This window comes from Egretta garzetta, unplaced genomic scaffold (genome assembly GCF_000687185.1).
Source record: "Egretta garzetta isolate BGI_Z169 unplaced genomic scaffold, ASM68718v1 scaffold75, whole genome shotgun sequence".
Taxonomy (NCBI): Eukaryota; Metazoa; Chordata; class Aves; order Pelecaniformes; family Ardeidae; genus Egretta; species Egretta garzetta.
The window spans coordinates 519,222-535,972 of record NW_009259589.1 but is presented as its reverse complement, the minus strand read 5'-3'; the positions used below and the strand labels follow the sequence as shown (position 1 = coordinate 535,972).

The following is a 16,751-nucleotide window of genomic DNA, read 5'->3' as shown; positions in this document are numbered from 1 at the left end:
CTGCTGTAGTCCATGGAGGGAATTAAAGCTTGCAATGCCAAGAAGCTCCTGCTTGTGCCTAGATTTTGCTTGCTCTAACCCAATACCTGTCTGAGATACACCCCTTCTGAAAGTATCTGAAACACGGAAAGAAAAACTGGCTTAGATAGTCTGCACTTGAAAGAAGATTCATAGCCTGTTTTAATGTGTATTAAAAGCACACTAGCTGTCCTTAAATAAAACCAAGTGCTGGCAAACTCATTTTCTAGAATATTGGCATGGATAGGAGGGATAGCTATAACTGACGAGCTCCGTGTGCAGACAAGTTAGTACAGCTAGCGAGGGCTGAAAGGAGCCGAGGCATGACTGAGCCTCATAATTAGACCTAGATTAGACTTTTGCCGGAGGGGAAGGCAAGGCAAGAACAGCTCTGAACTCCTATCGTCGCCTGCAGTGTTTGAACACAGAGACACCCCTTGCCGTCCCAGGGAAGTCAGTAACGCCAAGCTGGGCTGGAACAAGGCCCCGTTATCTCTACAGGAGCATTGCTAACAGGGCAGGTATGGGCTTGTGCTGGGCTGTGCTCCATGGCGTGACCAGCTCAGGTTTTCTCCCTAGCCACTCTTCTCCAAGAGGGTTTGGGGGGACCTGCCAGAGCCACATAATACCAGGAGAGGACCTGCAGTAGTTGAGGCCCCCCATTTCATGATGGTACAGGCACCTGAGGCCCTTGGACCACCTCCGGAGAAAGTGCTTGTCCTCCTCTTGAGCTTGAGCCCCAAACACTGTGACCTTGGCCCTGTGCAGGTCCCCTGTAGCTACTCCAAAACCAATAGCAGATGAATCCCAGCCTCCATGTGTCTGAGGTGCCATCAGAGACCGGCTGTCAGATTTCCCCCAGCATCTCATCACAGCAAACCGATGCTCTTAAACATCAGTGTTGCCTCTCTGTTTGATTGACAAGGGATCAAACAAGTCCTTGCTGGCTGTGCATTTTTGTAGACACAAGCATGCCAGCGCCTCTTGCTTGAGTTCTGGTGGTGGTGTGGCCATAGCAGATCATCAGGTTTCAGTCTCCAGGCATACATGAGAACTGGGCTGTACTGGTACCAGTTCTAGCCCAGGAAACCTGCTGTGGCTCTGACTACACAGGATGCGCCACTTCTCTACTACTGTCATTTGCCACTGTGGTTTTGGGGCTTGTGTGCAGTTAAGAGGGAAAAGACTGTGTGCCACATGAGCCTTGCACGCCTGCCCACACCTGTCTGTGTCCAGCTCAGCACAGAGTCTGGGGGCTGAGGGTCATCAAGTGGTGGCCACCTGTGCCTGCTGTCTGGGTGTTGAGTGCCCAGTGTTCCCATCGGCCTCCATAATGGCTTGGGCTTGCAGCAGGTGCATGGTATGGGACCAACACTTTAGAGTCCAGAAAAGGCTTAATCTAAAATTTGTAGTATGGCAGAGGTAACTTTGCTGATGGGTCTTTGTAATCAGCATCTCTCTGTTGTACCCAGTGAAGTCTGGGTTAGATCATGTCATTTCTGCTGGTCTGTGGCTTATCACAAACTGCTAATTTTGATTGAACAGTCACCTCCAGTGCAGCAGGCTGGTCATGTACCTGTGGATCAGACACTGTGAAGGATTTTCTGGTCTCTCGTTTCTGTGGGCAAAGGATCATTGCAGATGGGAAGAGATTTCTTGCACAAATGCTGGTTTCAGATTTGCTTTTAGCTATGTGCTAAGCCTCCATGCAGACTTTGGACGAAGTTAACTGGGTGATACTTAGCTCAGTGCATTCTTTGTAAAATCTTGAACAAACCAGAAAAGATTGTCAATGGTAATCATGGTGATTAGATTAGATCACTTCAGGGTTTCAGCCTCCCCAACCTAAACATCTGCTTTCAATACCATAAATAGCAAGTTGCTGCACTTTAGGCAAACCTGGCCTTGATCCAAGGGAATGTCATTGTTTACTGCTTTTCCTATGTATCTTCCTTCGCTTTTCAGTCTATACCATGCTGTACTTCTGTGTGTACCCTTCTTTTGTTTCTTTTCAGCCATGTAGGAGTATGCATTGTGGTTGCTCAGTATTGAGTGCTTCAGTTGCTTGTTATTGAATGCTAGCTCTGGTGTCATTCCAGTTAAGCTCTATGTACCTTTTGTCTTTGAAAATCAATGGGAGAGCAAATTAAAAAAGCACTAGTTTTCGTGGTACCTTTCATTAAAAAAAAAAAATTCCATTTATGTTTGCTCGTGATGAGAGAGAGGTTTCTAGGGAGGCCAGTCTGGGAGACAAAATACGGTTTGTGCTTTTAATAAGCATCAGGAACTGTTTTTTCCTTTAGAAAACCTTGGATGCTTCATAGCCACTCTCATCTAAAACAATATTCTACAGCATTGTTCTGTTTACAGCAGATGTTGCATTGTGGTACAGAGTCTTGATTTACAAACAAGTCAAGGGTCTTGGGAATTCTCCTGAGATCTTATGAAGAAATATGTAAGATTAGCCACCACAGGCCATGTTGGTGCTGCAGGTGTGGCAGGCAGTACAGGTAGAAGGAAGCCCCTGAGGTGGCCTATTGCTAGTGCCTCCCTGTCGGGAGTGAGGGGTACGGTTCCAGATGTGTGATGATAGCAGGAAAAATCAGATTGCAGCAAGTTCAGACTCCTCTGGGATTTGGGAAGATGCTGAGGTCTTGTTTGTTTAAACACTGCAGTAAGCTGGGAGCCTTGCAGAATTGAATTTGCCAAAGAAGAGGGTTTGCTTAAGTCCCCTTAAAACAGGGGAAAAAAGAAACATACTGAAAATAATCGAGTTTCTGGTGCTTTAAAAGCTTCTTAATGTTCTTCAAGTTCTTTTTTTTTTCTGCGAAAGTATGTCCTTTTGATTGCAGTTCAGGCTTAGCAGAGTACAGTACATCTTGCCACAGAATGAGTAAATGAGCTCTGTTCTGCAGCTGCTATTGAATGACGATGTTGGAGCATGCCTTGGCTTATCAGTGAAGGCTGCCTAATGTATTCCACCCAGCCTACCTGAGCTGTGCTCTGCAGCAGCAAACCCAATTAACTCTTTTCATACCTGCTGTATGAATGGTTTTAGCAGTTATGGGGGTGCTTTGTTTTTGTAGTATTTCAGTAAGACATGCCAGAGCGTGCACTGGCCATTTCTCACACACCTCTGTTGCTCTCTGCAGTCCAGAAAACGCACCAGGAGCTTGCCACAGCACAGTGTGGCGAGGCGGCTCATGAGCAGAGTGTGGCTCATTAGCTTCACATTCATTAGTTTCTAAAAGCCTTCTGAATCAGATCTGGGGGCATGAGGAAGAGATTTACAGTCTATCTTACCAGTGTGACAGAATGTTCCTAGTCAAAAAAAGAGAAAATGGGCCTCTCTGGACCATTCTAAGGGGTTTTATTGTTTAGCTGTTGTTTTTCAAGATGCCTCAAACTATTTGGCTTTGTGTTTGTCTGTTATCTTCAACTTGGTCCTTCCACAAAAAGGCAAATACCTGCTTTTACTGAATTAATAACAACAATAGATGGAGCTTACGTATCAATGAAAATTATGGACGTTTCCCAAGGCAATTGATTTAAACGGAGTTAAATTTAGTGGAAGCTTCTATTGGTGTAATGAATGCTCATTATAGAGCCTAATGTGCTTTAAGGGCTTGAAAACCTTCTCAGTAGGGAAGTCAGGCTGCTGTTTTCCAACAGAGGCACAGATGCTGTACCATGGCACTGCTGTCACTACAACCATATCCCATTGCTACTCCCGAACGTGTCTCTTTAACCTTGTGTGTTCTTTCCCCTTGCAGAAGACCACCTCCCAGCTGGCTTCCCAACCATTGACATGGGCCCGCAGCTGAAGGTGGTGGAAAAGGCCCGCACAGCCACAATGCTCTGTGCTGCCAGCGGTAACCCCGATCCTGAAATCTCCTGGTTCAAGGACTTCCTGCCTGTCGACACTGCAACTAGCAATGGTCGAATCAAGCAGCTCCGCTCGGGTAAGGCAGCAAAGCAAGTAAGCCTTCCCTGCCTCTTCACTCTTCCTCCCTCCTCACTCTTCCTCCCTTCTCTCTTTACTTGCTGCTGTTACTTTTTCCCTGAAATGCAATTCTAAACCCAAATGTCAATTTGATTTGAGCTTGTTTCTTTTACAATATAAAAACAGTTTTTGGAGCTGATCCTCTCTGGCAGGATATCGTGGCTTGTTAAAAGGAGACATTAAAGTGGACATGCCTTTTGGAACATCACCTGGATTCCTTCTTCGGTAGACCGTCTTGACATTGCCCCAAATCCTTGGTAGGCTCAGACATTTCACTGCCAACTCAACAGGTCTCAGATATTTTTAACAGTGCAAATCAGGACAGTGAGATACTGGTTGAGATTTTACAATCAGTGGTCACGTACTACTTCACTCCTTACATAGACTCTGCAAGACAGTGCTCTGCTTTCTGTTGAGATCTTTATCATTCTTGGCATGTGACACCACAAGAATAAAGAAAAATCCAAGAAGCAGCATTTCTATGGATTTCAAAGGAAGGTGGATACAGTTTTGAAATATACCATTTCTTTTTGAATTTTTTTGTTTGATAAGACAAACACTAGCTTTTGAAATACAGACGGTTAGTTCTTGTGGGTGGCTAAGAATGCACTCATTTTAGCGAGGAACTCTTGTTTTTCTGCTGCACTGTTCGGTCTCCCAGGACTGTAAGGCCCATTAGAGAATTAAGGAAAATAAAACGTTGCTTTATTCACTGATGAAGTGCAGCTCCCCAGCGTGAATTGCAGTGGCTATTTAACAATGTACAGCAGCACTACACAGCAGCTTTAGTCTGGGGGAAAAAGCCAACAGTACCCTACAGAAGTACAGAAAGGAACAGAGCTGGAACAACTTTGGTCTAGAAAGGTCTCGCGCTTAAATAAGAGGCAGACTGCCTTGCCTGGCCACTCAAAACCCATTTGTTATGAGTGCTGCTGCCAGGGCAACACCATCTTCCTCCTAGCAAGGTGAACGTCTTGACACATTTCCCCATAGTAGGAGCCCTCTGCATAAATCTGATGATGCTTGGATGATAAGAAGTAGGCTTGTACTTGGGGGAGTGGGTAATGAGACATCACTCTCATCAAAAATAGAACCCAGCCTGACACTCCTGATCCCACCTTGATGTACCAGTGAGTGCTAATTATACTAATGCATTTATAGCTTATGAAATTTCCCAGTGACCTTTAGCTTATCTCCCCCACAATATGGTTTAATCTTGATCTGTTTGTGCTGAAAGAAAATATCACACTTGTTAATTATTCTGAGAAGCTTTAGGAAGCAGCAATAGGAAAGTGCACATGGGTGTGTTTCACTTCATAGCTGACTAAATCAGCATCAGAAATTACCATAAATGAGCAGCAAGGCAGCTCCTGATGCACTTGCTGTACGTTCTCCAGCCTCCTTTTTGCAGGCACTTGGCTGCCTCTCTACCAGCTGCTTCACAAGTTTAGTGAGATAGAAAGTTTAAAAACAAACTAGTAAACCCTGTCACTGCGTCCAAATTTTGCTTCCTATTCACTATTCTTGAGCAACATCTCAATTGAATATTTCACCTGGGATTCAAACTCTAGAGCTGACTGCTTGCTGAAGACGCAGTAATTACCAAGGGAGGTGTCAAGGGAACCTTTTTGAAATCAATGAGCAGCACACATCCTCAGACTCGCAAAAGAAATTGATTAGCTCTCTAATATAGTAAGGGAGGTTTCCGCAGTTCAATGCAAGAGACTTCCAAATATGAGTGAAGTTTTATTTTCAGGGACCTGGTGACATGGTGCCAAGATTCACCAAGGCTCTGCTCCACCCTGGCATGAGTGGAGAGCAAGAAGTTTATCACTTCTCAGGGGCCAGAGACTGAACTCCTGCTCGTGTTTGTGGCTTTTTCCGATATTTGTAATTGATATAAAACAGGGCCTGCGCTTTGAAGTGCCCAAGTCCCACTTACCTGACTGCAGTCACCCTGTGTGAGCAATGTGATGGGTTGGGCAGTCTCTGATCCGTTCTGCAAGGTGCTAATTGAGCTCTCCAGCACTACACCATAGTGGGGCAGAGTTGTTTTTCAAAGGAAAGAGTATTTAAATAGATACCTCATTATATGGCAGAGTTTAATAGTTTGCAAAGTCTCTGCTCCATTAAGATCATATCTTACAGTCAGCCTGGCATATCTGCATGAATGTCAGTTTATACTATCTCAATCTAAATATACGCTCATTTAATTTCATTTAATTAAAACCCAATAAAAGCTAGACAGATGTAATATAGTTAAAATAGCTACAGCATGGTGTGAGCCCAATATTGCCTATATAGAGTGTCCGACCTTCAACAAGTACATAATATATTATTATTCAGATGTACTAAATATAGGTCATAAAGGTCAAAGCAGCTTTGGAGTCTGACTTAGAGAGGGGGTTGAGGGATGATTTCATTTCTTCAGGCTCCTAGTGTGGAATAAATAGCTAGCAGCATGCTTGGGAAAGGTGCTCTTTTCTGACACTCATGGTTATGTGGGCTGGCAGTGCTTTGGGGGCTTCAGGCAGGTCTTTGAACTTGCATGTGGTCAGATCAATGCCCAAGGGCGCTCTGAACATCAATTTCTAGAGGTCTGTTAATCTTCTGTCAAGGTGCTAGTTTGTGGTTTAAGACAACCAAGCTGTCATCTTAGGCTTTTTTGACCCCAGAGGACTGGTGTCTTTGTCGGGAGCAAATACACTGTTTATAAATCTGCCCTGTGCCCTACTGGCCCTCATTTACCAATTGCATCTATATGTGTGTATATGCATTTTTCTCTTTAAATCTTCAGACAGTTAGAGTAACTCTACATTTAGAGGGCTTTTTTTTTCCCCTTTCTTCCCAATACATAGGTCTTTCCTCCTGAGTAATGCTTAATTCTTTTTTAAGTCCAGCTCTTGGGTAGTTTTGCCAGTACGTGTTGGGCTAATTGCTCTAGAGATGAGAACACAAATACAGGTTTTCATCTCCATTATCACAGATCAAGGCAAAAGCAAGGTCTCTGACTCACGCTGGTTGTAGCAAAATTCTCCCTTGCTCATCTTGCTAATACTTCCCACCTCTTATGGAGAGGCTGCTTTTCTGCAATTGCAGTGACTCAGGACAACTCCCTGTTCTCCCCCAGGGTGCATAGCTTCAGTCATTGCCTCTCAGCCATTGACACAGGACCTAAGGCCAGCTCTGGGCTGGGAAACCTCCCCAGCATGCTAACTCTTTTAAAACCTGTTTGGCTGAACTTATTTTAAAACTGTCTGGACATTGTAGTATTGCAGGTGACATACATACGAGTTCTAGCAGCAAGAGTCAGTGCTACACCTCTAACCATGTTTTAAAATTAGTTGAAGATGTGGCAGAAATTCTCTCAATATAGATCAGATTGTACTGATGCTTCACAGTTCTTCTGTAAAGATTCTTGGATCACAAGCTCCTGAAGACTTCAAAGCAACTCTGGTGGTATTCATATTCTCAAAGCTCTTGAATGCTTCCAGTGGGTTTCATAGTTGGAGAATTGCTCTTCCACCTTGCTCTTCAGAAAACTTGTGAACAAAATGTCCAATTAGAATAAGTAACTATTCTGAACGTTAACATACAGATATCTTTGCCATGTAAGGGAACTCCAGAAATTCAGGGAGCATTATCATCTTTCGTCTAGTAAAGAACTTGGTCTTACAACAAGTATAATTCTCTTTTAATCGCCATTAATTAACTGAGTTATGGAACCATGCCCTAGACCCCAGTGTGGCTTTCAGGCAATTAGCTGCAAGTGAAGGATCAGAGAGGGCTCTGCAGGTGACTTCAGTCACTCTCTGGAAAAGTGTAGGTGCCTCTAACAAAGCAGCAGTGGGAGCCGGCTCACCAGATCATCTTGCTGCATTTATGCTCTCAGAGTTACCAGGAAGCGTTTTCATTTTAGTCTTGATCCTATAGGTAGAAGCACTACTTATTTGGAAACAAAAGGCGTACCCAACATACACAGGAGAAACTTGTAAAAAGAGGTGGTGACTATCCCAGGGAAAAGGCAGTGATGGCCATACCCTGCTTTGCTGGTAGTAGCCGGCAGTCAGTACCCAGCGGAAGACACATTCAGCTCCTGGCAAGAAACAGCTTTGAATCCAGACATCAGATGGGCATCGACTTGGGACAAGGTGTGTAAGGAAAGCCCAAAAGAATGGGGACCGGTTAGTATTATCCAAAAGGATCAGGAAACGCACACAAGGATGGATGCTCTCTCAGGAAGGACTGACTGGACGAGGGTTGAAGCAGTACCGTGGCCAACCAGTTGACAGCTGAAGGTTTATGTCCTGGAAGAACCTACACTGCGCATCTGGGCCTTGCTGTATGAGGTGCACACAGCAGTGATGCGATCCACACAGACTCCCTGTTGCAATTGGTGGCAAATAGCCAGTCTTTTCTGTAGTACTTTCACTTCTGAAAATAGTTTCCCCTAAAAATATATTAGGAAGTAGCTGAAAGCACTGTCGGAGTTCTCTGGGATTCAGTGTTGCACTGCCCTAGTGCCCAGTTGTAGCCAGCAAGAGCCTTGGTTTCTCTGATGTGGCTTTGGAGTGATTTTTTGGTGGTTTAAGTTCCTACAAGGAAGTGGTGTGTTGATAAGTCTGGGGTGAGTTTGTGTCTGCAGAGTGAAGTCCATTCTCCAGCAGAACTCTCCTCCACACTGGGAAATACTGATGCAAATAATCCCATGGGGTTTTCCAGTGTATCACCCTATGTTTTGCCTTGCTTTGGGTGCCTGGCTGTGCGCTTCCAGTACACAGAGGATGGCAGGGTCAGCCTTCATTCCTGACTGAAGCCAATGTCCAGGGTGTTACTCAGTGTACGTTATCATGAGGGGGAAATAAACTCTCCTTCATTATGAGTGTTTCAAACCTTTCAAACACAAGGAATTGGGTTTGAAGTTTGATCCTGGGGTGCCCTTTGCATAAAGCAGCCTGGTGATCACAGGGCACAAGTTGGCCTCGGTAACCGTTAGAGTAATGGCACCTCCATCACTTGATGGGCTTTCTTGTGTTGGCACTCTGTGGCCTGTGTGCTGTGATGTGGTCCCTTTGAGGGACACCCTGAAAGGACAACAGCCAGAGATGCACTGTCATATGATGTGAAGGCCAAATGGGACCTTTTAGTCCTTCTGGATGAGGAAATTTGGGGTCCGACAGAATAGCCTTGTACTGTCTGTAATGGTGTCCTCTGAGTGAAGAGTGAATGTCTTAACTTTGCAAAGGTGAGAGAGACCCAGAACAAACACTGCACTAAATACAGCAAGCCTCTGTGCTGCTCCCACAAGGGTTGGCTTACATTCGGAGGCCAGGAGGATTGGGATTTAACGCAGGAAAAAATGAGCTGGTCACACTTACGTTTTAGGGAATCTGCTTCAAGTATGCAGTTGCTCCTAGAGCTCTGTGTCGACAATGGCATATTAGAGAAAGGGTTTAGCCTCTACAGGGAGTAGATTTAAAGATTTGCTGCAAATCTTTTCAGTTCTAGGGCAGAATAACAAACCCTATTTCAGCCAGACGAGAGAGAAGGAAGTCCTGTTTTCTGCCCCTTGGGCTTGTGCTCAAAGTCATTGCACCGTTCCCGTGGGAAGTGACACACTGTGTTGGTGCCTGTCTTAACTCTGAGAATCGTGGAAGGGGAGAGGGGGAGAGGGAGGTTGGGAGGGCGGAGGCCCTAGACCAAACAGAACAAAAATATCACTTGGCAAACTTTCCAAACAAGCAAAGAGAAATAACCCTGTTTTCCATGGCTGTGCTATTCCGTGCAAGTATCTCTGGGTATAACTGTTCTGTCAAGGGCAGCAGTAGTTACTAAGATAGATAAATAAGCAGCAGATTTATTACTGCAAGAGAGAGATTACCCACAACCTCAGTCATTGCAACATCTTTCCTGATGCTTCAGTCATCTGTGGATAGAAAGCATCAGAAAATATAACCAGACATAAAGTTAAAGTGGGGTAATGTCATCTTGGCAGAGGAAAATGCTAAAATGAGCAGTTTGAATTGCTGCTCCTGCTTAGAAAAAGGACTCTGCCTAAAGGAAGGGTAGTTAGGGAAGAAAAAGAATAAGTATAAATACTGTAATTACTTTTTAAGAGGCAAGTTAAACATGCTTAAAATATGCCTTCTTTGTATTTACAGAAATTCTTTTCTGTCTTTCTTTCCCATTGGGTGATCATTGTTGTGGATAATGGAATGAGCTGTAAATCTGAGATACACGACACTCTTGTATGCATACTGGTATTTATTAATCAATACACTGAACATGATTTGACACACTGTGTCCTGTTTAACCCTGTTTTTCTGTCTGTTTAAACTCCTCAGTTTTCTTTGGTAAGTGCTTGGTATTCAGATCCTACAAATCTGCATAAAACCAACACATACCATGAACTGCCTACAGATTTGATCTGCATGAATCTCCCCCTTATACTAACAGCCTTCATATGTGCAAAATAAGACCAAGGGGACAAAAGTGGGGATTAGAAGGGTTCCCTTCTAAAACAGCCAATTTGCCCAGCTGGAGCATCTCCCCTTCAGTCATGCTTCGTTATTGATTGTGTGCTGAACTCAAGACACTGACCAGTGGATCCTCCACTTGCTAAACACATTGACCTCATAAACCAAACCTTTATAGATTGTTGCAACAGGATAACTTAACCTCACTCCCAGAGAAGCCCTCCTTATAAGATACTCTTCATTACAGCATGTAGAATTATTTCCAGTGCCTTATAAAGAGGGTAGGGATCCCTTTCTGCAGCTAACATCCAAATTAGGCAGGAACAACAGAGGTCTGGCTAGTATGCCATTGTTACATTACCAGAAACTACTTCATTTTGAAATATTTCTGTATGTAAAGTTAATTCTGCATGACACCAGTTTCGTTGCCAGAGGGAACCTGACGCAAGGGTTGTGCGAATTCAGAGAATGGCTCAAAACTGATTTGTTGCTCTCTCCCCTTAGTTTAATTTCTTTAAGCGAGCAGATTTTGTCCCACTGGTCATTCTAACCTCAAAGCAAAATTGCACCTAGCGCCTGCAGCCATGCGCTTTCACCCCTCCTGCCCAGCACACTCACGGTCACACAGCCCCCAGGACACCCCCTCCTTGTTCTGTCTGAGGAATGAAGAGGCACTGCACCATCTTCCCAACGTGTCCTCCATCTCAACTGCTTGAACAGTGGTGTGGGTGAATGCAAGTGGTGAGGCCAGCCAGCAATGCCACCTCGGCAGCTTAGTTCGGCCCCCGTTCATGAGGGTGGTGGCTTTAATGGCTAGATGCAGGGCTGGATGCTGCGCTCCTGGAAGCGATGAGCTTTACTAACCTCCTGAGAGTGTCACTCTGACTTTTATTGCACATCAGTTTCTTTTTGTTTATTCCTGTCGCGCTAATACAAATTCTAGCTTTAAAAAAACTTTCTGCTTTTTAGTTATAATTTTCTTCCTTTCCTCTTTGTACTAATGCTTCTCTCTAATCTTATTTGCATTCAAATTACCTCACCAGGTGGTACACCGATCAGAGGTAAGAATGCTGAAATGTGCCTCCAGTTGTCACGTCACTTCATCTCCTGTCTGCCTTGTCCCTTCTCCTCCGGTGTTTCTCATCTCCAGCTTTTACTCTCAGCCCTAACTCTGCCAGCGCTCTTGCTCATCTGCACTCTCCCACTAGTGTGTTTATTTTGGTTGGTTTTTAGCGTGATTTCTTGTAGACTCATACATTGCGATTTTGCACTGTTGAAAGGGGGTTATTCAACGGAAAGTTTGCAAACTGGAAAATGGTCCCTGGCCTCTGCCACAGGAGGGTTGACGTCTCCTGCAGCTCCTGCAAGTCTCTGAACTTCCCATGCAGTTGTGGCCTCCGAGGTTTTGCGTCTAGGGGGTTTGAAATGGATTGCTTTGGTATAAACGTGAGGAGGTAACATTTTCACAAGAGAACAGTCAAATTCTTCTCTGCTGCTGCTGTCGGGCATGAAACTCTAATCAGAAGGAGATAAGTTCTTTAAAGTTTGAGCAAATCTGGCTCTGGGATAAGGAGCAGCTTTGTTTGTGTTCCTCATGTTTGCCTTTCAAGTGTGCTTAACCCTCTAATGTGGTCGCAGAGTGGAGAACGACTGCCCCAGACCCCTCTTTCTGAGCCGGACATGCCGATGTTGCTTTGCAGCACAAAGATTTGTTTTAAATAGATTAATCAGAAGCACATCTGGCTGCTTTAAGTGTTCATTAATTAAACCCACCCCCGGTTTGACAGCCCAGTGTGCGCAGTCCCTGGCTAGTTTTCACAGCCTGTATGCACCAGTAATGACTTTCCAATTGGAGTGTTGTCTTTTCTAGCCTAAACACTCAAAGCTGTCCCTTTAGATTAACTTTAGTGTGTTAATCAGTGTTACGTGAATTCTCTTGTGATTTTGGTTACCCCTTTTGACTGACCCCTGGAATTTCTCGACAGAATGACTACCACCCACAAATCAACACGACCTCATTCGTTCTGTTTCCCCCCTTCCCCCTTTCCCCTGAATCACTGCTGGAAGTTAATAATCTGACTCTTTGGAACTGGTTCTGTTGCTGGGGGTTAATGTTTTCAGCTCCCGTTAAGTGATTTTAGAGTAAATGTGAATTGCCGTTTGATGCGTATTTGCATTAAGTTGCCTCAGTAGCAAATCTGGGTCAGGGAAAAAGACTGCATACCTTATTTTGATATGAATGGGCTTATATATCTGTCATTCCTCTCTTTGGAATGCTGGAGATTGACAGCTGTGATGTTACAAGCTCCTTAAACTATTGCTTCATCTCCTATTTCTACTGCAAATCCTAAAATGAAATGACAGATTGAATACTAACTAGGTGAGCACTCTGAGCTCCCAGCCGTGCACGCCGAGCGCACAGCCATCCCGGGGCCTCCCCGCACGCTCGCTGCGCGCCCGCCCTGTCTGATGACATTAGTGACTCAGCACCAGAACCGCGTGGATGCTCCATACGTCCTGCTTGGGAACTGAACGCATCTCTGTGAAAAGAACCATCCATCTCATAAAACATAAGTTCCCCTCCCCCCCCTTCCCACCCCCGTTTGAGTCCTGATGAGGTATTTTAAGAATGTTCTTGACATTATTTAAAATATATGTGTCCTGTTTGAATGTCAAAGATGACATTTCTGTGAGAGCAAACAGAAGCCACGTGCTGCTCTCTGGCTTCTCCCAGAGGATTTCTGTCAGCCTAATGCCTTTTATTTAAAACGGAGGTCATTGAATTTCTAAAGATAACGACAGATTAGATGAAAGTGCTTTTATGATGGTGAGGTTGTGTCCATGTAGAAGTGACTGTTCTGCCATGTTCTATACCCAGCTGCACTCTTGTTCCTCATTAAGGTAAGTTTGATGCTTTGGAATCCATTAATTTGGTCTGAAAGGAAGGGTGAACTAATGACTCTTAACGAACCCTTTTGGTAATAATGTTTGGGGGAGGAAGGGGAGGTTATGGATTGATTTAATTGCTGCTGTGACTGTGTCACTAGGAGTTGTGTGTCTGGAGTACTTGGGAAGTTCAAGCGTTACCCAAGGCCTTTGTGCTGGAGCAGCACAGGGGAACCCACTCGCAGGGAGCAGCATGTGGTTAGCGAGAGGACGACCTGAGAAATTCTACCATGCGCCCCACCAAATAGGAAGAGATTTTTCTCTTTAAACACCTCATTTGACCTTACCCCCACATATTTGATCCTTTCCATCCAAGACATCTCTGGCTTCCCTGAAATGGGAGGAGCTCCCATCTATAATTCAGAATCTCTGTTTGTAGCTTCATAAAGGCTACCCCTCCGGGACTGCCCCAGATAGTAATTTAATTCTGAAATCCCTGTTTGTTCATGAGAAAGATGTGGAGCTGGCAGATGCCCATCAGATTAGGCAATAGCTAGCTTCTTAAGGTGACCCACAGATAGTATCAGCAAATCCATGCTTAAGCAAATTCTGCCCCTTTCTTATTTTCAAAGTAGAATACAAGATGTTCATTTCCAGCATTTCTCTGGAATTGAACTCGCTCAACCTTTTGTGAAACCTGGCTGCATTTTCCGGCCCCGGGCTGTAAAGAGAGCAGAGCACTGTTGTTCCTGGTGGGTGCTGGACTGAACAGGCATTAGATCAGATGCACATGAGGACGTAAAGAAAAATCATCATCTCAGGCATTTTCCCTCTCCAGTCAGATTTATTTGTTACTTTTCTGTCACCACAGGAAATATCTGAGATTCCTATACATAAGAGTATTTCTTCCCTGCAGACATCAGCGTAGCAGAGGTCTGTCTGAATTAACTTTAGATCAGCTCACTTGGGTGTCAGAAGCTGTCTCTCTGAGAAGCCAGGTAAACACACGCACTGACTTCTGTATAGCTGCAGCTAAACCTTTTCCAGTCCCGAGCGAACTGGTTTAAATATAGCTCCAGTATTTTGACGCTATCCTGCGAGATGGAGCGTAAAGCTATCCAAAGAGATTAGAGGAAGCTAAAAGAATTTTCCTGTCTCTTTTTGAGCATGTGTTTGTACATTTGATTGCACTTTGTATATGATAGGATTTTTTTCCTGTTTCTTGAGCTTTTTCAGTCAAGAAAAAAAAAGCAAAAGGAAAACAATTTTAAAATGAGAAGGTATGCTTGCAAGAGCAGACAGTGTCAGGAGGAGGTTGGGTGGGGTAGTGCCTGGAAATGCTTGTAATGCCGTGTTTCTTACTGTCAGGATTCAGATTGACTCATGTCCCTTTAGAAGCACACAGAGGCGTTACTGTGCATTTGACAGTGCTGTAGTTTTGCTTCTGACGCAGAGTCCCCTGAGATTTCCCGTCCCTGCTGGTGAGAGATCAGAGCATCCTGAAACTCCTCTGTCTAAGAGGAAACCTCATGCTGCTGAGCACGTTGGGTCTCCTCTCCTCCCTCTCTGCCCAACTCCGGCTCAGTGGCAGCGGTCGTGTGCTATCAGCAGCTGCCCGTGGTGCACAGGAGAGTGATTTCTCAGCAGCGCTGCCATCCAGAACTGGCCCCTTGCATGCCAATCACCAGCCTCTTGGGCATAATGACCATAATGAACACTAACAATGAAAATATATTTGTAGTTATCTTGTTTTGCGTAATTGGCAGCGCTGATGGCTGGTGAAGTCTAGGTGTGATCCTCTGTAACAGCTGGGAGGTGCTGCTGTTATAAGTTACAAAAAATAGTGAATGTAGGAAATGCTTATCTTCATTATTAGTGATTTTTGCATTACTTTGGTGTCCTTCAGTTCTTCACAGATCCCACAGCAAGTGTTGGTTATCTTGGGCAGCAGCCAGGTTGTCAAACTCCAACCCCTTTGTTGTCAGGGCTCCACAGTGTCTCTTTCTCCACCATATTCACACTTGTGGGTCCTTGTTTGGTCTGGGCTTGCCTCTGGCTGCTCCACAGCTCCCTGGGTTTTATTAGGAGGATTTTCCTTCCCTGGGAGGGAATTTTTAGCAGAAGGGGGATTGGGACCCACACCTGAGCACTGTCTGAAGGGGGGACTAAGAATACTGCTTCAGGAAAAGTCAGGTGGTGTTTCTGTGGAAGAAGCTGGTAGGAGGCAGGGGGAAAGAGAAGGGAGGGGGTTGGGGTAGCTGTATACTCTAGTGTGCAGGGTGGGCAGAATTTACCTGTTGCCTGAGAGGAAGGGCGCTGGTCAGGTGGCTGGGTTCATTAACATCTGCATTGCAAATCCTTTCCTTAGATGAGTGCTGTGACTGCAGCCTGGTTCCCCTGACTACTTACGGGAGCATTTCATTCCGTGTCTAATTTTATAACCAGGGCAAAAGGTCAGTCCCCGCCTCTAAGCTGGGGGGCTGAGGCTGTGAATGCCCCGCTAGGGAAACCTTAGATGAGTGCTGTGACTGCAGCCTGGTTCCCCTGACTCCTGGCTACTTACGGGAGCATTTCATTCCGTGTCTAATTTTATAACCAGGGCAAAAGGTCAGTCCCCGCCTCTGAGCTGGGGGGCTGAGGCTGTGAATGCCCCGCTAGAGAAATGGAGCTGCTCCCATGCTGAGGATGGAGCTCCGACCTCAATAGGTATGGAAGTGTCACCCCAAGAGCTGCCATGTTTAGCTCCGTGCGATGCTGTCTGGGAGAAGAGAGCACAAGCACCTGATGAGCTACGGAGCAGGATTTCAGGGAGATCAATTTGTATAGCAGCTCTGAGCTTTTTACACTTGGTTTGTCACCTAGAGGAGGGAGTGACAAGCCCTCCGTGGCACAGCAGTACCCAGCGCTGCCAAGAAGCGGCCCTTATCAGGATCTGCCTTCCCATGCTCTGTGCAGTGCATTTTTTAAATGCTGCTTTTAACCACTGTCACTGCAACTAATGATTCTGCCTAAGCACAAGTATATTTGAATAGATAAGTATCTTGGAGAGCTGCTAACGGGGCTGCTGTCTGTGCCCAAGTTTAAAGAGCAAAAGAAAAAGCTGTGAGGGGAGGGAAGGGACTGGCAAGGAGATACCAGCACAGAGTAAAGAACCTATAAGGGGTGCTTGTCAGTCAGCAGGGCCATCCATCTCCTGCCCTTGGCCCCAGAAAGCTCTGCCTTGTCACCATTCTCCGTGGCACTGGAGAGCAGCCAGGGGTTTTTCTCAGGAGCTGTCAGCTCTCTGATAAGCTGAGATGTGTTATCCAGAACAGATCTGAGCCGCAAGTGAGGTTGACATGACATCGCAGCGTGGTGAGGAGTGGCTG

General features: G+C 45.2%; 1 protein-coding gene across 1 annotated transcript in view; it reads left to right on the top strand.

Annotated features, from left to right (window-relative positions):
- Positions 1-16,751, top strand: part of PTPRF (protein tyrosine phosphatase receptor type F) — a 258,186-nt gene that overhangs the window by 143,165 nt on the left and 98,270 nt on the right. Inside the window, exons 4-5 of the mRNA XM_035893530.1 lie at positions 3,792-3,980; positions 11,541-11,558. Of these exons, the coding sequence (XP_035749423.1) occupies positions 3,792-3,980; positions 11,541-11,558 (207 nt within the window). The remainder of the gene's footprint in view (positions 1-3,791; positions 3,981-11,540; positions 11,559-16,751) is intronic.